The sequence below is a fragment of the Heteronotia binoei genome, chromosome 6, assembly GCF_032191835.1.
Source record: "Heteronotia binoei isolate CCM8104 ecotype False Entrance Well chromosome 6, APGP_CSIRO_Hbin_v1, whole genome shotgun sequence".
Lineage (NCBI taxonomy): Eukaryota > Metazoa > Chordata > Lepidosauria > Squamata > Gekkonidae > Heteronotia > Heteronotia binoei.
Window position 1 is genome coordinate 29,938,813 of NC_083228.1, and position 26,794 is coordinate 29,965,606.

The window sequence follows — 26,794 nt, forward strand, 5'->3', positions numbered from 1 at the left end:
CAGGAAAGGTTGGGGGAAACCCTGTTTCAGGAGATGCATGAACTAACTTGTGGAGACCCCTGGTCCAGTTCAGTGTAGGGAGGCCTGTTAACAACGAATAACCGGGGGATTTCCAGGACAAAGGAGCAGCTGGTAGTGATGGAGCTGAGCTGACAACTCTGTGTTCACACAGACATTTAAAAAAAAAGTTGCAGTGCTTATTAGAAATTGCTGTATAAAAATACCAGAAATTATATAGAGCAAAACAGAGAAACCAGCACATCTAAAACAAGACAAAACAATTGTCAGCAAACCAAGACAAAACAATACTTTAAATGAATAGCATTAAAAAATAATCATCTCACGCTACTACCACCCTACAAAGTTACTATACCTAAAACTGCATAAACTGGAATAGTCACAACAAGCTGAAGAGAAATTTTCACTGAGAAATTGACTGCTGAGCCACACTATGAATTTTTTAAATTAAATGTCATCTTGCAAAATAATTCCAGTAGTCTGTAGTAATTTAAAAACATATTTTCTTTCTCAGGCATTTTTATTTTATGTGGTGCCTTTATACTGCAAGGTGTTGTAGTGTTTCCTTATTATTGTGTTAAGTTTAATATTTCTATTTTTTTTTCATTTCTGGATTGTAGGTCACCTTGAATGCCTTTTCTAAAAGAAAGCAATGAATAACTATATTAAAAAAATGAATGACCAAGATAGAGCACTGACAGTCTCCAGGACTCTAGTCACAAACCAATTGCTGACACAAAATACACAAGAGATCACCTGGTTTACACAACGTCACCAGGACTACCTATAAAACAAAGGTGCTCTTCAAAAGACAAAGCTGTAGCACTACAGTTCAGCATCGCAATCAATTCCATTGTTTGTGTATTTCTCCCTTTCTTTGGGGACAGGGCCAAAGCAACAGACATGCAAGCAAATGTCCCAAAATGAACCCAAACAGAAGCCTAATCCCATTATTTTCACTTCTCCCAATGGACCTGGCACCAGACGTTTCACTCAAGTGCATTCTCCTCTGGAATCCTGTCTGCTGAGCAGCTCCAGAGTCCAAAGCCAGCTCCATGCCAAGAGAGATTTGCTTGGCAGCAGCAACTGACAGCCCCCAGCAGCACGGGCACGCAGGAAACAAGGCTTCAGGAGTCCCTGCCAACCTTTGCAGCTGCTTGCCAGCCCTCTGGTAGAGTGAGGGTGTGAACACTTTGAGTCAAAACAGTGGTCACAAGGACGTGGCTGAGCCTTCAACTACCAGATTTTTCTCCATTAAATGAACGGAGGAGAGAGCCAGTTTGGTGTAGAGAGCCAGTTTGGTGTAGTGGTTAAGTGTGCGGACTCTTATCTGGGAGAACCGGGTTTGATTCCCCACTCCTCCACTTGCACCTGCTGGAATGGCCTTGGGTCAGCCATAGCTCTGGCAGAGGTTGTCCTTGAAAGGGCAGCTGCTGTGAGAGCCCTCTCCAGCCCCACCCACCTCACAGGGTGTCTGTTGTGGGGGAGGAAGGTAAAGGAGATTGTGAGCCGCTCTGAGACTCTTCGGAGTGGAGGGCAGGATATAAATCCAATATCTTCTTCTTCTTCTTCTTGTATGCAGCCAAACACAGTCATAGTTGATCTGCATGTTCAGAACAATCATGTGACCCTAAGAATGTACCACTGCGGACAGGGACGCTACATGTTTGAATGCTCTCCCCATGTAATGCTCCCCCCTCTCTCCCTGTGGAAAGCCAATGTATCAAGAAGGGTTACAGCCTAGCCCTTTTCTGGACATAGAGGGCATTTCTAAAGTGAGACGTATTTAAACATTGTGGTCCTTTCACCTGAAGTGGTACAATCCCAAGAGGATGGAAGACAGCATGGTATGGTCTGATCTTGTCAGATCTCGGAAGCTAAGCAGGGTGGGTACTGGGAAGACCTCCAAGGAAGACCCTGCAGAGGAAGGCAATGTAAGACCACCTCTACTCCCTTTCCTTCAAAGTCCCTTGCTTGGACCACCGTAAGTTGATGGCACTTCACACACACAGAGTATCAAGAACACTCAAACCATATGGAATCTTGCGTGACCTTGATGGCATAAACATTTCTTGGTCAGACCACCACATGCATCCAACAACTATATTAGTCTTCAGGACGCCACGGGGTTCTCAGCTGATCTTACTGCAGCAGACTGGCATGGCTGACCCTCTGGACTTTTGGGTTACATGAGTTTTCTTGACTTGGAGACCTGCCTGTAGTACTCAGCACTCTGACATGGAATGACACACGTCTTTTCCACACACACACTCTAGAGCCATTAAGGCTGCCAGCTATTCAAGATCAGCGTGGCCAGAGGAAGGAACCAAATATCCTTTCCTCTATTCAAGACAGTCTTCATCTGGTTGTGAACAGCCAAAAATAAAACAGGGCCAGTTGTCATCCTAGCGTGGGCTAAGGGTTCCTTTGCCCTCCTTCGCAGTTTCCTCCAAGCTATTTATGAGCACACAGGGATAAGAGGAGAAAGGAAATTCTCTTGTTCCATTCCCATCTCAACCTGCTTATTTTCCCACCAGGAGTCTACTTTAGGTATCTTTTAACCATCTCACTAACTCATTGCTGCCCTCCAAAACTTAAGGTTAATCTTAGCCAGGGTGCTTATTTTCCAGATGACTCAACCCTGCAACATGAAGTAACACCCAACTGAGTGCCTGAGTCTGTACACAGTGCCTAAAAAGCAACTACAGCCCACCCGTACATACCTGGGTCTTAAAGTAAGACCCACTTGAGCATGTGATCCTCTCCCCTGGTAACATTCCAAGTTGGCAGAGTTGCCTAATTCCAAAGGGGCTTGAAGATCTACCAGACTGACAACTGATCTTCAGATAATGGATATTTATTCACCTGGAAGAAATGGCTACTTTGGAGGGTGAACTCTATGGTATTACACCCTGCAGAGGTCCCTCCCCTCACCCAACCCCACCTTCCCCAGGCTCCACCCCTAAAATCTTCAAGTGTTTCCCAACCAAGTCATGGACTCCATGCAGGCCTAGTTCAGGTTAGGGATTCTGCAAGAAAGGTCATAACATTTTCTCACTGAGACTGAAAAGGTATGTGAATTGCCCAAGACTATCTAGCAAACTCAACATTAAGCAACAGATTGACGCAAAACTCCAAGACCAGAATCCAGCATTCTTGCCATAGGGTCACAGAGTTCTTCCATATTTATCAGGTTCTCCTCTCTACTCTGAAATTAAAAATGCAAACTTGGCATTTATAGAACACTTATCATTCACTCTTTCTACAATCCTTATGTCAATTACATAGTGCAGGGTTTTACCCCCATAATTGCACTTTGAGAAGTAGAGACTAAGATGCCGCAGTTTGTCTAAGGCTCCCTGCTCAGTTTACAGTGGATGTGAGATTCAAGCTAGGAAAGTCTTGGTTGACAACCTGCTCATCACAATACATTATATTAGCTCAACTGTAGGAGACACTTCACTAAAAAATGGTACCATAAACAATCTCAAGGGAGTTAGCACAGGCTGCTTGTAAAGCATCCATAAGTATCTATGTTGGCTCCAGACTGGTGTCCAACAATTGTTCTTCCACAGGAGATTAAAAAAAATCTTCCATCCTGGGAGCCATCATGCCAGCAATATGTGGCCTGATGAGAAAAACATACACATCGTTATGATTGTTTTTTGGCCAACCACTTTCGGACAACTGCCAAGGTGAGGAGGATGGGGTAATGTCATCCCACCTTATTTCACTTGTACAGCTTAAATGAAAACTCTTGCGCTTGTCAAAGACCCCTAACCTGCCCAAACCACAGTGATCCACCTCAGCTCTGCCAAAAAAAATGTTGGCCACATCCCTAACACCAAATGGGGTTCCATCCAAGCACAGAAAGTACCATTCAAGTACCAGAAAGCTTTATTTCACATCTTAGCAACTCTAAGGCCAATGAGTGAGCAAATGACAGACTCTGTAGAGGTCTGTCTTTTGCTTATGTGACCACCATATCACTCTGCTACAACTTTAGTATGAAAGAATACTCCATTTCGGTGGAAGAAAGTGCCATCAAGTCACAGCTGACTTATGAAGACCTTGTAGGGTTTCAAGGCAAGAGACATTCAGAGATGGTTTACCATCGCCTGCCTCCCTGTCATGACCTTGGTATTCTTTGGAGGTCCCTCATCCAAATGTCAGAGTCTATGCTGCTTAGTTTCCAAAATCTGAATAGACTGGGCTAGCCAGGTCAGGGCATTCCATTTTATGGAAATTGAATTTACAGGCAGTTTTATCCTTCATTTTAAGAAAAACTCGAGCAAGAAGCTGCTGAGCTGGAATTCATACTAGCAGACATGGACTCAATAGAGATGTGTGGTGGGTTAGCACAGAAGAAAAAGGAGGCATCCCTCCTCTCAGTTTTATGTAAACCATTCAGATTCATCCTATTTTGCTAATTCACCAACAACTGAGAAAGATCCACACCTACTCCGACTGGAACATTGAATCTTGTGACTAAATCTTGTTTTCATCAGTTTTCATATGCAATCTGATACACACCTAAGTCCCTGGAAACTTACACCAGGAAACTGACCCCTTCCAAACTCTCTTTGCACTAATCCCTCCTCCCCATTCATTCTCTTGTTCACGGTTAGCCGGATATATCAATTCATGCATCTGCTAACGATGCATGACAATAAATTTGTTCATCTCTAAGGTGTCGCTAGACCTGTTCTTTTGGCTGCACCAGAATAACAGAGCAAGCTCCACAGAATTTATCTTCCTGGGAATAGCAAGTTCTGTCAATCGAGGATCAAAGAGCAAGTGAGCTGATGTCACATCTTCATGCAGCCAATGACAGCCATGAGCCAGGGCTTCCTTGTCTGTGTCAAATTGTGGTTCCTCTGCCACCCACACCTGTGCCGCCATCCCCTATTCTACACTCCTGATAAGACATACACTCACAACCCCTTCCCAACAGGCCAATGCCTGTTTTCTCCCTTCAGAAAGATGAAAAGGGGAGGGGCACTTTTGCCAATGCTCAGCCCTAGAACAAACAGGATCTCGCATGCTGTTGCTGCAGAAGAAACAGCAACACGTTCTGAGCCTTGCTTTATGCAGTTATAAAGCAGCATCTGTACCAGCTGCAGATTCAGTGTTGTTTGTAAAGGAGACGGGGAAAGTTAAAAGCAATCTTCCATCCCTGTCCATTAATCAAAGTCCAACAAGTCCTCATTACGTTCCAAACGGAATAATGACTGGGGCACACATTCCACGTACAATGAGAGTATTCTGAAAAAGCAAAAATCCAGACTCCAGAGCAGCCCCTTTGGTCCCTGCCAAGCAAATCGGGCACTTAACATTTTGTAAGCATGCCCATTTGAAAGAATAAGATAGCTTTATTTACATGTGATTGCCTGTTCATGCACAAACGGAGATGAGAAGAAATGAGTTTACTTCAGGGGACAGGTGTGCTAGGCTGCAGTAGAAGAGTTAGATCCAAGGTCAGTAGCCCCTTGGAGACTAACAAGATTTTTTTTTGGGGGGGGGGGGGAATAAACATTTGGCAAACCATCCCGTAAAAAGTCTGCCATGAAAACGTCATCATGCGACATCACCCCAGAGTCGGAAATGACTGACGCCTTTTTAATCATTCAAGAGCCAAAGTTCCCTTCATCAGATAATGAGACTCTGCTATGCATCAGGACTGCTTCAGAACAAGGTCCCCCAACCTCGCCTGCTGCAGAACCCAGCACTTCCACCCACCCTTAGAAGAAAGAGGTTGAGAGCCTTTACCTCTGTGATTCACTCATCATCCTTGCTAATTGGCAAATGTAACAAAAGGTTAAACCTGCTGTAGCATGGGAGATGTCTGCCACATTACTTAAGGAGTCTGGCCCTTTTATCTTGGCACTTCACTCAAAGGACACATCTCTTTGCATGAGGTTTGGAAAGCCGACAGGAGGTATCGCAGAGGCTGAGTACGCTTTGAAAAACTCCAGGCTTTGCGTAATTTGAAGCAGTTCTTATCAAGACAGGCATTGCCACAATCAGCACTTCTTTATCAGAGGAATCCACCGTGCTGTTAATTCACTTTTAAAAAAAAAAATAAATAAAACAAGCTTATTTCAAACACAGCCTGAGTATCAAAAGGAAAAGATATTATGGAAAGAGAATGGACAGAAGAGAGCTTGCTTTCTTTAAAAAAAACCCAAACTTTAAATTGATTGTCTGCTTTGAAATATAGTAGTGGAATCCACCAAGCTGGAGATGTGCCAGTCTTTTAATGAAAAGTCAGCTTGGCACAGCCGGTACCCATTGTGCCACAGATAAAATTACTGCCCTCTATAGTGTCTCCTCAATAAATCAATAGGAGGGGAGGGGAAAGACGATGACACTCCACAGAACTCACCCAAAATGCTGACATTGAAAGACAGCTGAAATGTGAGACCTAATCTTTTTTTTTTTTTTAAGGTATCTTCAGACAACAGGGCAAAAAGGCAAGCCACCTTGACTGAAACAGAACAGCCCACTGAAACTAACATTTCACTCAGATAAAAAGAACCTGGACTGATGCCAGCCAAGCAGAGAGGCATTTACAGGAGACACACAAATCAGTCCAAGTTGGCTACAGGGAATGGCTTTCTGTATACTGCTAAGAGTATCCGGTGGAAAAAACCTTCTGAGCTCTTGAAAAGGTTGCTTCCCTTGCCCTTTCATGAAAGGTTGAGTCTCTCTCACACTGACAGCGCTATCATTTTTTTTTAAGGAGAGCTGTAAAGGCTAAAAGGCAGAGGCCCAAATAATCACACACATTTTTCCAGTATTTGAAGGATTACTCAGGAATCAGGCCTATCTGTTAAGACAAGACTAATCCTTTTACACACTAACCCTTAATGTGAATTACTGCCATTCCCTAGTTCTACCAATTTTAAATTCCACCCCATTGCCTGGAACTTGTGTAAATGAAGACAGTCCTGTATTTGCCCTGACCTGGAAAGGAGAAAGAATCAGGAAAGAAAGAGAGCTGTTCTTCTTCCTTGGTAGCAAAAACAATCCACTTTACAAGGATGGATTCAAGTGGAATAACTGTGTTGGTCTGAAGCAGCAGAATAAGGCTGGAGTCCAGGGCACCTTTAAGACCAACAAAGTTTTATTCAAGGTATATATTTTCATATGTAAGCACACTTTGTCAGAAAGCTTATACCGTGAATAAAACTTTGTTGATCTTAAAAGTGCCACTGGACTCACACTTTGTTTCACTGTACAAGGAGAAAAAGATAAAAGCCGTTCCCAAATGGGTATAAGTCTATTGGGGGAAATAGTAGTCTATTGGGGGATGATTAAATGATTCGCTTCAAATAAAACGCATCAACTAGAAATTCAGGAAGGTTGTATTTATCTTCCTGCATGGATATCAAAAACCCAATACAAGCACATTTAAAACTGCCTTTCACAGATACATGTCAATTGCTGGACAGAGACACAAAAGGGAGGAGGAGGAGGAAAAGAAGAAGAAGAGGAAGAAGACAACCGCAGAATTATACTCCACCCTTCTCTCTGAATCAGAGTCTCAGAGCAACTTACAATCTCCTTTATCTCCTTCCCCCACAACAGACACCCTGTGAGGTGGGTGGGGCTGAGAGGGCTCTCACAGCAGCTGCCCTTTCAAGGACAACTCCTACGAGAGCTATGGCGGACCCAAGGCCATTCCAGCAGCTGCAAGTGGAGGAGTGGAGATGCTTGAGTGGAATCTGTCTATGCAACCTGAGAAGCCCCATTTCAATCCTTGTCTTTGCTACTCAACAGGCAGGTTTAAACAGGTGACCATCCCTCAGCTTCCCTCATCTACAATATGGAGCCAATAACAACACTGGCCTACCTTGCCAAGCTGTTCCTTGGTAGCAAAGACAATCTGTTGTACGAACTGCAGAAAGAATGTATACGAAGTGCTTTAAATGACTTTAAAGTGCCTTGTAAAAAATATTCTATAGGGCTTTTTTTGAGCAGAAACGCACAGGAATGCAGTTTCGCCTGGCTTGGTGTCAGGGGATGTGTGGCCTAATATACAAATAGGTTCCTGCTGGGATTTTTCTACAAAAAACCCCAATTTTTATTATCCCAGTGCAAAAACAGTATATGCTAAGACTGGTTCCCATAAATCTGCAAGAGGTTGACTATAAACTATACACTGAGGAAGAGTGTGACAAGAGAGAAAATTAATTCTTCTTATTCAAGACAAGCTGAGATTGATTTCACGATTGGCATCAATATAATTTGTCTCTTTGGAGAAACTTGAATATAATAGCAATGACTAGAAAGATACACTGGGAATAAAAGTTGTCCAATATCTAACTACAACAATATTTCAAAAACCTCAATAACAATTCAAATATTTTATGGAAAACGTATGTGCAATTTTATATTATGAATTAGTAATATAACACAACACACATACAATAGAACATCTCATTCATAATTTTTGTGACATAAGGGAAAAATCACAAACATACAATACTCTAAGCAGTTCATTTCAGCCACAAAAATATCAACAAGGTCCATAGTCCATGAGCCCATTTGAGAGGGTGGGATGTAAATATAATACAATAAAATAAATAAAAATAAATGATATGTCAAAGAAATTCAATGTGGTTTCTAGATACAATCAATACACGTTTTGAGGTTCCTTTTTCAAGAAGATGTATAAAATCTGCAAGAATTAATAAACAAGCTGTCTATATCACATAGCATTCTGCCCATACACTATCCAAACCGCAAACGTTATTTCTGGCTTTCCCCATCCATTGGTCAGTTTCAGAATGCTTTCTCTTTGGGCATATTTATTCCAATGCCCTTTTTGTTACATTCTGTAAATATAAAGATTGCGTCATCTCAGACATGAAGGAAAACAGGAGTCTAGGAAACTGGTGTGGTGCAACATCACTAAAACGGCCACCTTCCCCAGGCAACAGGGACAGGGCGTGCAAGGCTTTCAGACAGGGAAAGGGAGCATAAGCCACTGGTACAGGAGCATGAATCTCCATGGGTTCCTTCCTGCTGGAAGAGTAAACTGGCACATTTTGCATCTATTTTCCTTCCATACAGAAGGGGGTCACTGCTGGGTTGCTCCCCCAGCCGTTCCATCCAGATGCCCTAAGCCGCTGCCTGAGCAACTGCAATTTGTCCACCCACCAAAGTTGTTATGAGACCAGTCTACCTGATAAACCGCACTGAACACCTGATAAGTTTCATCATCACAATGCAGATAATATTTCATGAAACTGTATTAAGATCATACCATACACAGACGGAAAAAACCACTTTGCTGTTCTCTTTCACAAGCAGGGGCAGGGCTTTTTTTTGTAGGAAAAGCCCAGCAGGAACTCATTTGCAGATTAGGCCATGCCCCACCGACATCACCATTGTTTCACACAAGGCTTTTCTGGTAGAAAAAAACCAGCAGGAACTCATTAAGCCACACACCCTCACACCAAGCCAGCCGGAACTGCATTCCTGCTCAAAAAAAGCCTGCAGGGGAATGTTCAGCATAAGCAAAGGGATATCCTCATGCAGGCAGAAGACTTTCCCCCCCTCTTAACTGAAATAGATGGTGGGGAAATAAGTATTCTGGGCAGGACTTTGAAGCACAATGTCTGCCCGGTCAGTTTCCAAACCTGCCTGAGACACCATGTCAGATTTTTCCTGGAAAGCTTTGCCACTCCACTTCAAATCATGACCTTCCACTTTTCCTTCTGGTCTAGTGCCTGGACACAGCTCTGTCCATCACATCCGCCTGGCTTGCCAAATCCTCTACTATTATGATTATTGGCTTCCTCTTAGTAGGCAGATCAGCCAACAGCACAAAAGGATGCCAAGATGAGGTGCCAGCTCTTTGATGCCTAACAAACAGCAGCTATTTTTTATGGTGTTTCCCTTTCTAGAATGCAGCTTCAGTTCAAAGAATGTAACCTATGATCCACCAGTGATCTTCAGTGTGGAAGCCACTTGCAGCCACTTTTGCACACTTTGGATACTGCACTTCCAGTGCACTTTAGCAATCATTTTTGCAGCTGTTTCACACAGGAAAATCCACTTCTAAACGATTGCTGAAGTGTACTGTAAAGGAACTAGAAATGCATTGTCTAACAGCTTGGTCAGTCTCTCTTTTTCTTTCTTTCTCATTTACAACAAAGAAAAAGCTTACTGAGGTGACATCCATCGATAAATCATGATGTAAAAGAACACCTGACAAACAGTCTCTCAGAAGTCCTGCTCGTTCCTCTTCAATTGGCCTAGTGCTTACTATTTGCAAAATTATACAGGACACACAGTTCCACAGGAATTAGAAGATCTAATTTCCTAAATCACTTTGAAAGATTTCATTCCTGTCTGCATAATTATACCACGCAGCAGTACAAAGGCATTTTGGCGCATGGGAAAATGGGGCTGAAGGTGTTTTCTTCCTGCATATCTTGTAATTATTGCCAGTTGTCACCTGATCTTTTAACTTCAAAGAGAGGACCACTCTGTATTTATACTTTTAAATGCAGTGCATCCCTGAGAATGAGAACAAGATTTGTAAAACAGTTTTACAAACCTAAAGAAAGCTTGAGACGGGACACGTATGGAGCTAAACTGCCTCTTTCTCCTTGGTCACTAAAAGTCCAGCCAAATAAAGTCAGCCATTTCCGAAGGACAAGCAGTTTTCCTCTTGGTTCAGTTTTAAGCATAGTTAATACAAATTTTGATTTCAACCATTCAAACTGGACTAAAATGGGTACTTAGGGAAGTTTAAGCGCATCTATTTTAAAAATAACTAAATAATAGAAAAAAATAGTTGTTCTTCAAAACTCACTCATCTCTCCATAAGTGATCTGCAGATGAACATAACATTTTCAAACCTGGAACTCAAAACTCTGTATGTTTCTGAACTGCCATCTCTCTGCTGCAGGGTTGTCAGCTCTATTTTGAGAAATACCTGGAGATTTTGGGGGTGGAGCCTTAGGAAGGTGGAGTTTGGGGAGGGGAGGGACTTCAAAGGGGCATAATGCCAGAGTCAACCTTCCAAAGTGGGCTTTTTTCCCAGGTGAAGTGAGCTCTTTCACCTGAAGACCAGTTCTAATAGCAGGGGATCTCCAGACACTTCTTGGATGATGACAATCTACTCTGCTACTGGGTCGAAACCTTTGGGACTAGTTCAGACTCTACTGGGAATTTCTGAAGCCAGAAGTGGAAGACAGGTCTCCCCCACCCCTCCTCCTTCCCGCTGCACCACATAGTCAGGCAAATATTTCCACAGATTTTATAGGGAACAATAATATCTAGGGGACTTGTCCCCCAGAAGCTCTCTCCACATTGCTAGGATTACCAGCCTCCAGGTGACAGCTGAAGATCTCCTGGGATTACAACTAATCTCCAGGCAACAGAGATCAGTTCAACTGAAGAAAAAGGCTGTTTTGGAAGTTGGACTCTATGGCATTATACCCCACAGAAGTCCTCCCACCCCCCAAATCCCCAGGTTATTTCCAAACCCAGAGCTTGCAATCCTATGCATTGCTAAGCATCAAAGTTGGGTCTGTGCTTATTATTGCTAGGATCTTAATTGGCGCTACGATGTCTTATTGCAAGATGGAATGTCTGGGGGGAAAGCAGAAGTGTGGCAATACCTTTATACTATTATTAATTTTTAAAATCCAGCAGCTTGAAACAGCAGTTAAGAGAAAGCACAGCCACCGCTTCTTTCTCACAGTCATCTGGTCTGCTACCTGAGATCTTTTTGACAATCAGCTTCATGAAGTCACCACTAGCTCCATTCCATCCGACAAACTGGGGGCTCTCTCAACACTCCCAGTAACATCTTCATCCCTTTCCATCTCCTTCTCCCACTTCCACCCTGATTATGAATTCTGGCAAACTAGAAAGCTTGCTCATTACTTCCTGATATTTTAATAGGGCCTCTTGAAGATATTATCCTCCATTCCTTTAGAATTATTTTGTAATCAACCCATGACCTGCAATCTTTGTCTGCAATGCAGGACAGAAGACCCAGTTTAAAATATTTTTTTGGAACAGGAGGAAAGCCAGTAACAGGTACACTTGGAATATACACCGTACAAACAAGGTAGAGGTCGTAGGCTGTAATCTTAAAGAAGACATTGAAGACATTGGATTTCTTAAAGAAGACATTGAAGACATGTTCCTGGGAATAAGCCTCATTGAATGACATGGGACATACTTCTGAGCAGACCTACTTAGGGCTGTGTGTGTTAAGTGCTGCCAAGTCACTTCCAGCTTATATGGTCCAGTGAATCAAAATTTTCAATATGTCTTATTGTAAACAGCCCTGATCAGCTCCTGCCAACTGAGGGCCTTGGCTTCCTTCATGGAGTCAATCCAACTCTTGTTGAGCCTTCCTCTTTTCATGCAACCTTCAAACTTCCCCTAGCATTGTTGTCTTTCCCAGTGACTCTTGCCTTCTCATAATGTGCCCAAAGTTATGACAGTCTCGGTTTACCCATTTTAGCTTCCAGGGAGAGTTCAGACTAGGTTTATTTAGAACCCACTTATTGGTCTTTTGGTGGTCCTTAGGATCTGTAAAACCCTCCTCCAACACCATATTTCAAATGAATCAACTTTCTTCCTGTCAGCTTTCTTCACTGTACAACTTCACAACCATACATAATAATGCGGACTACTATGACATGATTTATATTGATCTTGGTAATCAGCAACACATCCTTACGTCTAAGAATCTTTTCTAGCTCCTTCACTGCTCTCTTGGAAATGCACCATCTAAGGTCTTTGAATTTGGAGCCTATTCTCTGTGCAAATATTAAAAACTCTGTGTGATTATTAGAAACAGATCACATTATTATTACAATAATCGAGAAATGGTAGGGATGCATTTTATGGCCATGATTTTATGGCACTGACTCATTTTATGGCCGTACTTAACTGACACAAGCTTTAGACCAGGCTTTTTCTGTAGCAGGAACTCCTTTGCATATTGGGCCACACAGCCCTGATGTAGCCAATCCTCCTGGAGCTTACAGTAGGCCCTGTACTAAGAGCCCTGTAAGCTGTTGGAGGATTGGCTACATCAGGGGTATGTTACCTAATATGCAAAGGAGTTCCTGCTACAAAAAAAAGCCCTGGTTTTATATGATCACCCCCATGACTTCTCCCACAGCTTGCTTGGTCAGGTTCTTTTATCACCAAGAGACGCCACATGATGTCAACTCATCTTTTGGAAGGGTGACATAAGTAAGATTCCAGTAGCCCAATGTCTCTGAAGAAGGTGTGATAATTAATTGACTTCTGACAAGTCATAACATTTTTATGGCAAACCTTCATGAGGTTTTGAAGGCAAGAGATGAGCAGAGGTGTTTTGCCATTGCCTTCCTCTGCATAGCCACTGCAGTCTTCCTTGGTGGTATCCTATCCAAGTACTAACCATGGCTGATCTTGCTTAGCTTCAAAACTCAGGCTAGCCTGGACTATTTAGGCTGTTCTGTAGGAAGGATACAACATGTAACAGGTCTATGGCATTATTTACTATGCTCACTGTGTGTTCTTCATTTATACCAACCTATTTGGAACAGTGAACAAGTGACAATATTCCATATAAGTGGAGATACCAAATGTTTGACAAAAAGGTTGCAAAATTTGAAACAGTAGCTCGGCAACCATGGAGACTGTGGACCTAAACACTGTGGACTCTGGAATAACTAATTTGGCATAACAATTTTTTGTTAAACGTTCTCCTAAAGGGAGATTCAGGCTTTATCATGCTGCTATTGCAATGACATGTCTAGTTAAATAACGTACTCAGGCTTGCTAAAAGTGTTCCATCACCAAATCAACTCCAAGAGAAACTGGCCAGTGGGCAAGAGCTTCCTGCATCCAAAAGTAGCAGTTATTCTAAGAACAGTTCACTCTCCTGCCGACTAAAAAGAGAAAGTGTGCTGAGAAGTGCTCGGAAGAATAGCGCTTATGGAAAAAGTCTGTCTTGTTTCCTCTTTTTACAACTAAAAGCATCAATGTATTTTCGTAAGCAGAGGGAGAATCACAGGGAATTCTGGAAGCAGAGCAGACCTACAGGGTAGAAAGTGAGTGCAAGCCATTGAACACAATGCCATCAGGTTGAATTCAAGATGGAAAACATAATTTGCCTGCCAAACTTCCTTTGGAACCCTCTGTGTGCCTTTGCTGAACTTCCAATAATGTGGCATTGGAAAGTACAGTGCACAGAGGCAGCTATTCAATCAACCCTGTACACTACCTGATAGGTTATCAACCTCCAAGTGGTGGCAAAAGAAAACCACAAAGGGTTCCTTGACAACCAGTCTCACGAGGAAAAAAACTTTTCAAAGTAACTTAGAAAAATCCAAACATTCTATTATCACTCTCATGCAAAATATTTCACAAGTTATACCCTGACAAACAAACACCCATACTAAGTGCAAAAGAGGAAAGGAAAGGTCCCCTGTGCAAGCACCAGTCGTTTCCGACTCTGGGGTGACAACGCTTTAACAATGTTTTCACAGCAGTCTTTTTTTACAGGGTGGTTTGCCATTGCCTTCCCCAGTCATCTACACTTTCCCCCCAGCAAGCTGAGTACTCATTTTACCAACCTCAGAAGGATGGAAGGCTGAGTCAACCTCAAGCCGGCTACCTGAAAACCCAGCTTCCACTGGGGATCGAACTCAGGTTGTGAGCAGAGAAGTGCAAAAGAAGGATGTGATTATGTAAGCAATCCAATCCTGGAAATATACAAAAAAAAGTCCTTCCACTTAAAGGGAATCCTCGGTCCGGTTCCTGAGGAGACCACATGATGGTTTGAATTCCACAACGTTCAGTTATCTTATGTAGTAGTTTTGAAAGACAGCAAACACAGCGACGAGGTAGTACTTTTATCTTCCCTTGCTTTGACTAGCTTTCCAACAAATATCAGAGCATGGCAAGATTCCACAATTTTTGCACACAATTAAGTTTCAGTTTACAGGTCTTGTTATAAACAAAAAGTGTAGGATTCTGTAACTACATGTTGTTTCCAGAATTTGAAAAAACAGCACAGAATTCCTGTGGGCATCTTTAGCTGGGACCACTGCTCTCATACTGGTCCACATGTGCTCCAGTCACACTGCTCTGTCGATGTGTCACAGAAATCCCTTGCTAAAAAAAAAAATCAACTTTCCCCTAGGCCACCAATCTTGATCCCACTTTCTGGTGCCCTCAGGCAGCGCACAAAGGAGGTAACCAAAGCCCCCTTTTGTTTCTCCCCAACAAATGGTTCTCAGTGACTCTTCACTGTTCCACTGACCCACCAAGGCCAAAATAGTTTCCCCTTCCATTCTTGAAACAAGATCCCAAAAAACAGATACCAGAAAACCAGAACATAAAAACTGGCTTTTGGACCAACTGCAAGGTTTTGTGTTCATGTGTAAGAGCCAGCAGCAGCATTTCCAAGCACATACACCAAGCACTGAGTTTGCCTCTACTCCATCATTTTGCATGCTATTATAGGCAAATTCATGTGTTCATCAATTACTACCCACCATGCAGGCTCCATTGAAATGTGAGAAACGGGGTTGCAAAAGATCAGAAGCGGGGGGGGGGGGGGAGAGATGGAGGTGATAGAGATATAGCAATGAACACAGCTCCTCTCATTGGCTCAGCTCCTCCCTCCTTATCCATCAGAGCTCATCAAGCACCACCTGCTAGCCCCACCCACCAACTCAGGCACTTCTGACTTTTGAAACCAGAAGTGGCAACTGTAATAAAATCCATACCCAATTAAGAAGAAGATAGAAGGTATTGAATTTATGCCCCACTCTTCACTCTGAATCTCAGAGCAACTCACAATCTCCTTTACCTTCCTCCTCTGCAACAGAAACCCAGCGAGATGGGTAGGACTGAGAGAGCTCTCCTAGAAGCTGCCCTTTCAAGGACAGCTCTGCAAGAGCTATGGCTGACCCAAGGCAAGTGGAGGAGTGGGGAACCAAACCCGGTTCTCCACACACTTAACCACTATACCAAACTGGCAGTTCTGCATGCAGCAAGCCTTGTGATTTCTACTGAATTTGAGAAACAGGTGAGCAGTATGGAAATATAGATGAGGGTAGAATTCCCCCTTTGCTTACCAGCCCGTCACAATTGCTGATGGCCACTGAGGTGCCTGGTATGCCCGAGACACCTCCCGTGAAGATGCACTCCTGCTGCAGGGGCTCCCGAAAGACCTCCTGGAAGTCCTCTTGCCATTCGGCCAAAGCACCCGGGGATATCAGCCGCCGGTTGGGTTTGAGCCAAAGATGCAGTTCCTTCCCCAGCACAGTGACATTGAAGTAGAACAAGCGGTTCCTGGGCATGCTTTGGTGCAGAGGGGTGCTGCGGACCACTCTGTGTCGACCTGAGGGTGGTGGAGTGGTGGAGGGACGGCTGGCTTCCCCCCTCCTTGCTGCCCCTGAGCCAGACACCACATGGGAGAGGAACTGTCCCTGGCGATCTGCACTGAAGGGCACAATCACACCATATTCACTTAGCTTTCCAGACAGGAGGAGCTCTAGTGGAAATAAATACAGATAGACACACTTCAATACATTCCAAACAGAGAGAAATCCTCACTGGGTGAAAAGTCTGCCCTCTGCAGGTATGCTTGGGGAGACTGGTTGTGCCATCAGCTATTCACGTAGCTTCTTCCACATGACCAGTCTGAAAGAACTATTGCTCAAGCCATCCCATAATACATACCCAGGCCTGTACATGCTACCAGAAAAAGCGACCTAACAAAAATTAAACTTCTTCAACAGCCCCTGAATTCTGCCTTTGTTTGCACAACCTATGTTATCTTTCAGGGCTTTTTTTGTAGCAGGAACTCCTTTGCATATTAGGCCACACCCTCCTGATGTAGCCAATTCTCCTGGAACTTACAGTAGGCCCTGTACTAAGAGCCCTGGAAGCTGTTGGAGGATTGGCTACATCAGGGGGAGTGGCCTAATATGCAAAGGAGTTCCTGCTACAAAAAAACCCTACTTGTGATATTTATATTATTTTGCATAATTTATTCTGATTTTGCTAGGCAAGGGAATCAGCAAGCAAAAACCCTTGATCTAGTCAACAGGTGCAGCAGCAGAAAAAGCCAGGATGGGCTCAGTCACTTCAGAGCACAAGTGGGAGATGCCATTTTTGAATAGTTCTCCCACACTTGAAGAGAAAAAAGAAAACACCCCCCCAAAGAGACAGCCAACACCACAAATGCAAACATTATATCGTCTATTTCTATTGTTGGTGAGTTTTAACATAAGGGAGTGTTCAAAAATTCAGCTCCCCTATCTGGTACCTGAGGTGGTGCAGTCCATCCTACCCCCTCATTCCCTGTCTGCAAGATACAGCCACCTGTCAGGCACTGCCCACAAACGTCACATCTTTACCTGCTTAGGAATTTTAAAAAAAAAAATACACGCTCTCCTGTAACAAACTTTCTAAATAAATTAAATTATTTATTTTTAAACGAAACCTGAAAATCACAGGGAGACGAATTCTGTGCAGAACAAGCATTTTTTTTCCCTGTGCTGCTGCAGAATCCCAGCATATCAGCAGCCTTCTGCATAGAAGCCAAGCTGGTAAACATTTGCAGCTGAAAGACTGTGGTTTAAAGCCACCATTCACCCAGAATTGAAGAGAAAAAAAGAAAACACCTCCCAAACCGATAGCAAACACCACAAATACAGTTTCTCCTGGTGTTCTTAATTTGCCATGACCTGGATGGCTCAGGCTGTCCAGATCTCATCAGATCTCAAAAGCGAAACAGGGTTAGACAAGAGACCACCATGGAGGGATTTGTGCATCCAGCTTTGCCCCGTGAAATGCCTGGTCATTCGCCCTGACCTCGCTGGTTCAGGCTAGCCTGACCTCATCAGATCTTGGAAGCTAAGCAGGGATGGGCCAGGGTTGATATTCCGGATGGGAGGCCACCAAGGAGATCTAGGGTTGCTATGCAGAGGCAGGCAATGGCAACCCACCTCTGAATGTCTCTTGCCTGGGAAAACCCTGCACAGACACCATAATTCAGCTGCAACTAGATAACACTTTCCACGACCACCATTCTGCATTTAACCTTTCTTTCCCTGATAGCAGTGTGCTACTAATAACAGGGTGGGGGGAGGAGGTTTCCTGTTTCGGGGCCTATCAGAAAAATGGGCAGCCACTCCTCCCCACCTGCAGAACCTTTATTACTTCCCCCTCACAAGCTGTGGCTTATGGAGTGTTGACTGGGTATGTTCAACACGGCAGAAAAAATTCACACTGACACACACTTATGCCTCTTACATGCCCAGCTAACACCAAGCATGCAAACTATTCATTGCACAGCATCCATGCAACATCACTCCTCTGAAATAAAGAATTCCACTGAAATTCTTTTTTTATTATTTAAAAAAACCAACTTACATCAGCATTATAACACTTTGAAAGAGCTCACAATAAGGTCTCACATGTTGGCTCCCTATTGCAGTTTACTCGTACAGCCAAAATAACTACAACATCAAATGTAGCTGACAGCACTTAAAACTAAATATCAAAAAGACTTCTGTGTTTTATTTAAAAGAGGGGAAAATAGTCAGCCTCAGCAAAACAAAAAAAGTCTTAATTGGAGGATGATAAAATACAACAGGGGCAGCCAAACTGGGGCTCGGGAGCCACACGTGGCTCTTTCACATATATTCTGTGGCTTTCAAAGCCCCCACTGCCCCATTGGCCAGCTTGGAGAAAGCATTTCTCTCTTTAAATCACTCCTCCAAGCCAAGCCAGCCAGCAGTCTGGAGAATACATTTCAAGTTAAAGATGTTCTCTTTTCACCTCTCTCTCCCTCCATTTTCCTTCCTTCCTTCCTTCCGGCTCTCAAACATCTGACATTTATTCTATGTGTCTCTTATATTAAGCAAGTTTAGCCACCCCTGAAATACAAGATCAGGTGTCCCCAGGAGTAAATTTTCCTGAAATCCTTGGGACTGCCTTCCAAGGAAACGTCCTTAGAATCAGAGGTCAAAGGCTTCTTTGAAAATTTGCCAACACAGGCACAGGGCTGTCAAAACGTCCTGCCAAGTTGAAAGCTTTGATCAGGATAGTTCACTTCCATGCACCACTCCTCACCTAAATAAAACTTTTGCTTGCGGACAGTAACTTTTTTTTTTGCATTTATATCCCACTTCTACTCCACAAGGGCTCTCACGGCAGCACCCACAGGGTTCCCAGGAGGTCTCCCATCTACAGAGTAGCCAGACCCAGATCTGCATAGCTTCGTGGGGGGGGGGGGGGCTTTACAATGTCTATTCCCACACAAATACCACTGGCGATGACAGAAAATGCTGTGGTGCTCCTTCTAACTTAAATGAATCCATAAATGATGGAGCTGGCAAATCCTTCCTTAGGTATCTTGGTGGTGGTGGAAAGTGCTGTCACATTGCAGCCCTTCTGGTGCTTCCCCTCAAGGGTTTTTCAAGGCAAGAGATGTTCAGGGGTGGTTTGCCACCGCCAGTCTCTCCATGGTGACCCTGGACTTCCTCGGTGGTCTCCCATCCAAGGACTCAAAAAGGCTGACCATGCTTAGCTTCCGGGATCCCATGAGATCAGGCTACCCTGAGTCATCCAAGTTGGGGCACGATGCCCTTAGAAATGCTTGCAGGGTGGCTTGTTTGTCCCAGGCATTAACATTGCAGGGACAGTGTGGTGCAGCAGTGAAGAGTTTGGGGCTAGAATCAGGGAGAGCCAAGTTCGAATCCCCACCCTGCCATGACCAGCTTGCAGGTTACCTCTCAGCATTGAGGGAGGGGGTCGTTGCTGCAGGGATTAAATGGAGATGGGGGTGGGGGGTTAATGAGGGGGCTGGGGGGAATGAGGCATCCACATCTACATGCATAAGTAACGCCCTTATGCCATGGGGCATAATGTAGAATCTGAAATCTCTCTTTAGGGACTGTATGATCCCACAGGCGGGCTTGGATATATCACAGGATGATGCCACTGTAAAAGAGGCAAGTATTAGTAGCAGTAGTTCAAATGCTGGCTCGGCGGCGATGCTTCAGCACTTTAACCGGCCCCGCGGCTGACATGCTTCCGCAGGCGCGCAGCCCGGGCGAGCCTCTCCAAGAGACGCGCCTTTCCTTCGCCTTCAGCCGGCCGGAGCTCGGGGCGCCTTGCCCAGCACCGGAGCCGCCTGCTGCTAGCCAGCTCGCCCAGCAGCATCCCGCCTCCAGCCCAAGGCCGCCTTTCCAGCCCCCTCCCTCCGTCCCCTGCCCGCCTACCTTGGGCTCTGGCTGCCCGGCCCGCGGCGAGCCAGCAGTGGAGAGGCACCAAGCAAGAGAGCATCACATAGAGAGGAGGGTAATCCATTGGGGGAGGCGGCCCGGCCAGCCGCAGAGAGCCGGGCAGAAAAGTTGCCCCCTTGCGCGACGCCCGCCCGCTCGCCTGCCCTGTTCTGTCAGCGGCGGAGCGCAGAGCGCGGCAGCCTGTCCTCCAGCTGGCCCCCTCGTCGCGCCGCGCCCGGCCAAGTCCCCTCCATGCAACGCCAACGGGCCAGCGCCTGCCGAGCGAGCGAGGGAGGGAGGGGAGGAGGTGCTTCCCGCTGCTGCTGCTGCTGCTGCAAAGTCGCTGCTGGAGCCAGCCGAGGCGAGAGCGGCAGGGCAGGGCAGGGCTGGGGGGTCCGCGCGCTCCGCGACGCCGCCGCCAGTGAGCGACAGCCAGGCCGGCCGGCTGGGGGCGAAGGGGACGGGGCCGCCAGGACCTCCCACCCGTCCTCCTCTCCCCCCCCCCTCCGGCGGGAGGCGCACCGAGAGCGAAGAGAGGACTTTCCATTGCACGTGGCGCTTCCAGCACGGCGCCACTTGCGATTGGCCGGGCGGGAGCCAAACTCCGCCTCTCGCTTCAGCCCCCGGGGAAGGGTCCCCGAAAGGGCGCAGCCCAGCTCCCCGGCTCGCGCACCCAGCCACGCCCCCCTCCTCGTTCACCTGCGTCTCGAGCTGCTGGCACCAGCCCGCCGGGGACAACGCGCCCTTCCCGCTCCTCCCTCCCACTCACCTGCCTGACGTCACCCCGCGCAGCCCAGGTGTTTGCCCGAGGCGCCTTCGACACAGGATGCTCCCCGCAGCCAGGCTGGGAAGGGGCCAACCGCTTCCTTCCGGCCTCTTATGCACCTGTCAAAGGCCTAGGAGGAAAGTGGAAACTCTCTTTCTAATTCTGGAGGGTACCCCTATTGGCAGGCCTGTAGCTACAGGAGGACCTGTGGGAGGCCTGCCTCCTGACTTCATGACTCCTGACCCACAGCATTCCCTCTCTGCTGCCTGGGAGGTGGGCAAGCAGATGGTGAGAGGTCAGTCCTCCCTGTTTGGAGACCTGAGGGGCGGAGCGGAGATGGCCCTTTAGAAAGTGAGGAAGCCCTGCCTGCGCCCTACTGCCATCAAGGACAGCCAGGCAGAGACCAGACAGAAACAGAGCATCAGTGCACAGCTCCCAGGCAAGAATTAAATTAAAGTGCCCCCCCCCCCCCAACATTTGAAATCCTGGCTATGGGCCTGCCTGTTAGTCTGTGTCTGCTGCAGCAAAAATGAACAGGAAGTTTGTGATACCTGATAGTCCTATGGTTGGTAGACTTTCTCTTGCATCCAAGTAGAAGAAGACTGCAGATTTATACCCAGCCCTCCTCTCTGAATCAGAAACTCAGAGCAACTTACAATCTCCTATATCATCACCCCCCACAACAGACATCCTGTGAGGTGGGTAGGGCAGAGAGCTCCCACAGCAGCTGCCCTTTCAAGGACAACTCCTGTGAGAGCTATGATTGACCCAAGGCCATGGCAGCAGGTGCAAGTGGAGGAGTGGGGAATCAAACCCGGTTCTCCCAGATAAAGAGTCCGCACACTTAACCACTACTCCAAACTGGCTCTAACCAGAGCTGATCCAGTTAAGAGCAGGCTGGTTTCAGCCCTGTTGGTCAGGGAAGAACAGAGTAACACTTTTCTTTTTTTTTAATTCCAGCAATTCATGGCCTGTAGCCATGCCTCTACAGGGGCAATGAGTGAATCTTCATAAAGCTTTTTTAGGTAAATAGTATAGGAGGCAGAAAAAAAACAGAGGAGTCAAACAACCATGAAATGCAGGATTACGGGGTGAAATGTAATTGATTATGTACAAAAACTAATCAAAAGCACAGACACTAATTAACAGCGGTGATGGGTGGGAGTCACAGGTTTTACTAAGATGGTTAACAGCTGTGGTGAGTAAGCGGGTCCTTGTTCAATCTGGGAAGGAAAATTGTGTCAAAGTCGCCTCCTGGTTATGATCCTCAGTCTCTTCCTTACCCTAATATGGAGGAATCCAGCCATCTGAGTCCTAAAACATAAAGTAAGGGTGGCAATGGAGTTGCTGGTGCTGACAATGCATAGGTTGTATAATCACATCCAGGGTTCTGAGGTCAGAAGGGCTTGCGGTCACAGTGCCAGAGCATAGTTCTAAGAACCTCTCTGTTAATCCTGTGTTTGGAATTGCCACTCTGTTGTTCAGACATTTATTTATAGCCTGCCTTTTTCACTGAGCCTCAAGGTGGATTACCCAGGATAACACAATACAGTCAAATAGCATGAGCTGTCCAATAAACTAGAACTTGCAAACAGTGCAAGTAAAATCAAGGCATACATTATAAAAATACAATAAAGAATGTAATTACAAAGGTAGAAAGTAATGCAGTAAGAGCATGCAAATACAGTAAACAGTAGAATAGTCATGTTCCCTTTATAAAACCACTCTCCATTCCCTTATGCTACAGTCATATTCCCTTTATAAGAAAATGTCATGATCCTACTCTTCTGAAAGAGGAGTGAGAGATTTTGGAATCAAATTCTGTGTGGGAATAGTGCCAGAGAAAAGTAATCTGGAAGAGAATGGACCCACGTTCTTCTCAACTGATTTATCATTGCCTGCATTCCTGTATATATGAACATTACAGTGTGATCCTAAGCGGGGCTGTGCCTTTCCAATCCCATTGACTTCAATGGACTTGGCAGTGTGCATTGGATTGTGTGGTTAGTTTTCTACACGCAGATGTGCATTTGTACCCACTACTGGAGAAAGAGAGCACTGAAGATTGCTGAATCCTATGAACATATGAAGCTGCCTTATACTGAATCAGACCTTTGGTCCATCAAAGTCAGTATTGTCTTCTCAGACTGGCAGCAGATCTCCAGGGTCTCAAGCTGAGGCTTTTCACACCTATTTGCCTGGACCCTTTTTTGGAGATGCCAGGGATTGAACCTGGGACCTTCTGCTTCCCAAGCAGATGCTCTACCACTGAGCCACCGTCCCTCCCTTAATGTTTCCTCTTCACATATGTAGGAAAAATGAAAAGTTAAAAATAGGAAACATGTAGTAATTAAAGTATTATTTGGACAGGTATTGTAGTCACAATAGAAAGAATATGCACATTTGGATATCAAATTGAACTTTAAAGGCATATAACAGATATTGTTGCTTATTGAAATTACATTGTGGCAGTAGGCAAAATTAGTCACATTTTAACAATAAATGTGGTTTGCAAATACGTTGTATATGCCTTCACTGTGCACAGGAATTATCATATGTTGTAGATTCTTACATAAATGTCTTCATATGACCCATCTCAAGAAAAACCATGTCTTTAAAAAGTGTAACATTTTAAAACAGAAAATATTCCAAAGTTTTATATTTTAGTGCTCCCTAAAATTTCCAACATTTGTATTGGGGAAAAAAGTCCTTGAAAGAACAACTTTCCCCTCATTTTCCATGCCTCACCTGCCCTCCCATCTCTAGCAATCCATCTGGCTTTCCTCTTTACTTCTGCAATCCTTCCCCAGTTTGCAACATCAGTGTCCCCCATGTTTTCCCACCCCAGCATTAACTGCTACTGAACAATGCCACAAAATCTCATGACAAAGGTAAGTAGTGGTGATGGAAAGTGTCAAGTCACAGGTGACTTATGGTGACCCCAGAGGGTTTTCAAGGCAAGAGTTTGCCACTGCCTGCCTCCGCATAGCAATCCTGGTCTTCCTTGGTGGTCTCCTGTCCAAACACTTGCCAAGGCCAACGCTGCTGAGCTTCCAAGATCTGATGAGATCAGGACAGCCTGGGCCATTCAGGTCAGGATAAAGAAGGTAAGCACTACCAGACATTTACAGGGGCAAAGCTAGAAGCCTCTGTGATGGCAGGGAGAAAGGCCTGCTTAGCAAATTGGGATCTTGGAGGGCAAGGCTTTTTTTGTAGCAGGAACTCCTTTGCATATTAGGCCACAGCCCCTGATGTAGCCAATCCTCCAAGAGCTTACAGGGCTCTTAGTAGAGGGCCTACTGTAAACTCCAGGAGGATTGGCTACAGCAGGGGGGTGTGCAGCCTAACATGCAAAGGAGTTCCTGTTACAAAAAAAAGCCTTGCTGGAGGGGAACCTCCTTGTGTACATTTGTGACTGATAATGCAGTTCCTGAAGTTTCCCCAAGATTACTACTGCAGCATCCCCAAGCATTCCAATAGTGAACCGGAATAATACAGCTTTATTCTTAGGCCTGTAGGACAGTGCACAGGATCCTGTTCCTCCTAGCGTATTCCAATGGTCATTGCAAAGGAGATTCAGCGATACAGCTTTCTTTGGAGGCTTGCTGGACAGGCAGCAGAAAACTAGTCAGGCAGGTAATGACAAACCAGCTTTGTTTGTATCTTGCCTTGAAAACCCTACGAGGTCATGATAAGTCATCTGTAACTTTATGGCGGTTCCACAGGGCCTGTAAAACGGAGCTGTTCCATCAGGCTTTCAATTGAGGTGGTGGACACCAAACATCTGGCCTCCCTGTATAGAAGCTGCCCTGATCATTTGCGCCTTGTGGTGTCCAATGATATGAGCTGGTGTGACACCCATCACCCCTTACAGTGTTTGGGGGGATTCTAAACTGTCATATTTACCTCATCCTCTTTTAATTAATTGTTTTATCTGCTTTAATGATTATGTATTAACTTGTTTTTATTCTCTATAAAACTTGATGTTACCCATTCTGAGCTTGCTTGCTTATTTAATAAATAAATACATAAAGTGATCCCATTGCTTTTCTGCAGCTACTAAAAACAGCAGCATTTTTCCCTTTTCAAGTAAACAAAGCCCACTAAAAGCCACTTTAGAAATAATCAGTCACTGCTGTTTCAATGAAATTTGGCAGCCATTCAGGAATTTGATATATGTCTATGGCCAATAAGAAAGAACCTAGGCCTTCCAATAGTTACAGGTCCTTCCCAGCTCTGGGCAGGGCATGTGTAGCATGACATCACCTGGAAATGATGTCATCGCTCCAGGCACATCATGCGAAGAACACATCATGCCTGGTGCGATGATGTCACTAGTCACGCCGGGCATGTCACATGTGATGGAGCTCTTTGGGGGCAGTGATCTCCGGGGACCAGCTCTATGCTAGTGGGTTGGGGGGCCCTAAACCAGGGAAAACCTTGCCCTCAGTGGGAGGCTGGGAACCCTAATGACTTGTGGAAGAGGGGTCACAACTCTTCTCTGGTCATAGCCATTGACAGCCACTCCTCGTTAAAGATTTCATCTGGTTCTTCTCTCAAAATACCACTCCCAAACACCCTGTGAACATGAATCAGATGACTCACCTGGCTCCTCATTAGGCTTGACAACTTCAGGCTGGGAAATTCCTGGAGATCTGAGGGTGGAGCTTGGAGAGGGTAAGGGTTGGGGAGAGGATGGACCTCACTGAGATACAATGCCATAGAGTCTACCCTCCAAACCAGCCATTTTCTCCAGGGCAATTGATCTCTATAGTCTGGAGATTACTTGTAAAACTGGGAGAACTGCAGGCCCCACCTGGAGACTGGCAATTCTATATTCTGATCCTGGAATAACCTTTGTCAGCCACATGTATTTCTTTAACATTTCCAATGGTTATAAATGCTTCCGTTCTCATGCTTTTTGAAACTGTTATATATTGATCTGCTCTTGAACACTTGGTAACCTACACCAGTCACTGAAATAAATTGTTCTGTGTCACGCAAAATGATTTATTCAGAAAGCATCTACTGATTTAGGAATATAAGTTTTCAAGATGCTAAATAAAATGCTTGTTGTGAGACTATTATTAAACTAATCAATAAAGCAACACTCTCAATCCCATGTCTGCATAACTCAGAGTTGAACTAATTTAATTCACTGAGATTTACTTCCAAGCAGGGTTGGAATTCTAGCAGGAGCTCCTTGGCATTTTAGGCCACGCACCCCTGATGTAGCCAATCCTCTAAGAGCTTACAAAAAAGAGCCTTGTAAGCTCTTGGAGGATTGGCTACATCAGGGGTGTGTGGCCTAATATGCAAAGGAGCTCCTGCTAGAATTCCAACCCTGCTTCCGAATAAGTATATTAGCTTCCCTCCGCACTGTTTGATTGCCGCAAGAAAACCCTTTCCCCTGCAAAATGACACAGATCTATATTTTCATATCCAATTCTGCAGTGAGACTGCACAACATCTGTCCCGCATGATACGACTCACGAGCAGAAAAGAAAAACTGCCATGCAGTCTTAAGTGCAAACAGCTGTCTGTAGAAGCATCTCGAGGGGGGTCCCTGGAATCCCACTAGGAATTTTGCAGCTCCTTAGATTACCGGAACAAACATGCAGAAATAAGTATGTGATAGAGTGATATGGAAACAGGGTTTGGGAGTAAGGTTAGTTCTTTGGAAGTGAATCCATTAGCTTCAGCCCCTACCCCCTCTTTGGTGCAGTTATAGAAT

General features: G+C 45.0%; 1 protein-coding gene across 1 annotated transcript in view; it reads right to left on the minus strand.

The window, feature by feature from the left end:
* Nucleotides 1-20,394, minus strand: part of ADAMTS14 (ADAM metallopeptidase with thrombospondin type 1 motif 14) — an 86,725-nt gene extending 66,331 nt beyond the window's left edge. Inside the window, exons 1-2 of the mRNA XM_060241189.1 lie at nt 20,292-20,394; nt 16,134-16,552 (exon numbers count right to left, since the gene is read on the minus strand). Coding sequence (XP_060097172.1) covers nt 16,134-16,552; nt 20,292-20,379 — 507 coding nt within the window. The 5' untranslated portion in view covers nt 20,380-20,394. The remainder of the gene's footprint in view (nt 1-16,133; nt 16,553-20,291) is intronic.
* Between the last annotated feature and the right edge of the window lie 6,400 nt (nt 20,395-26,794).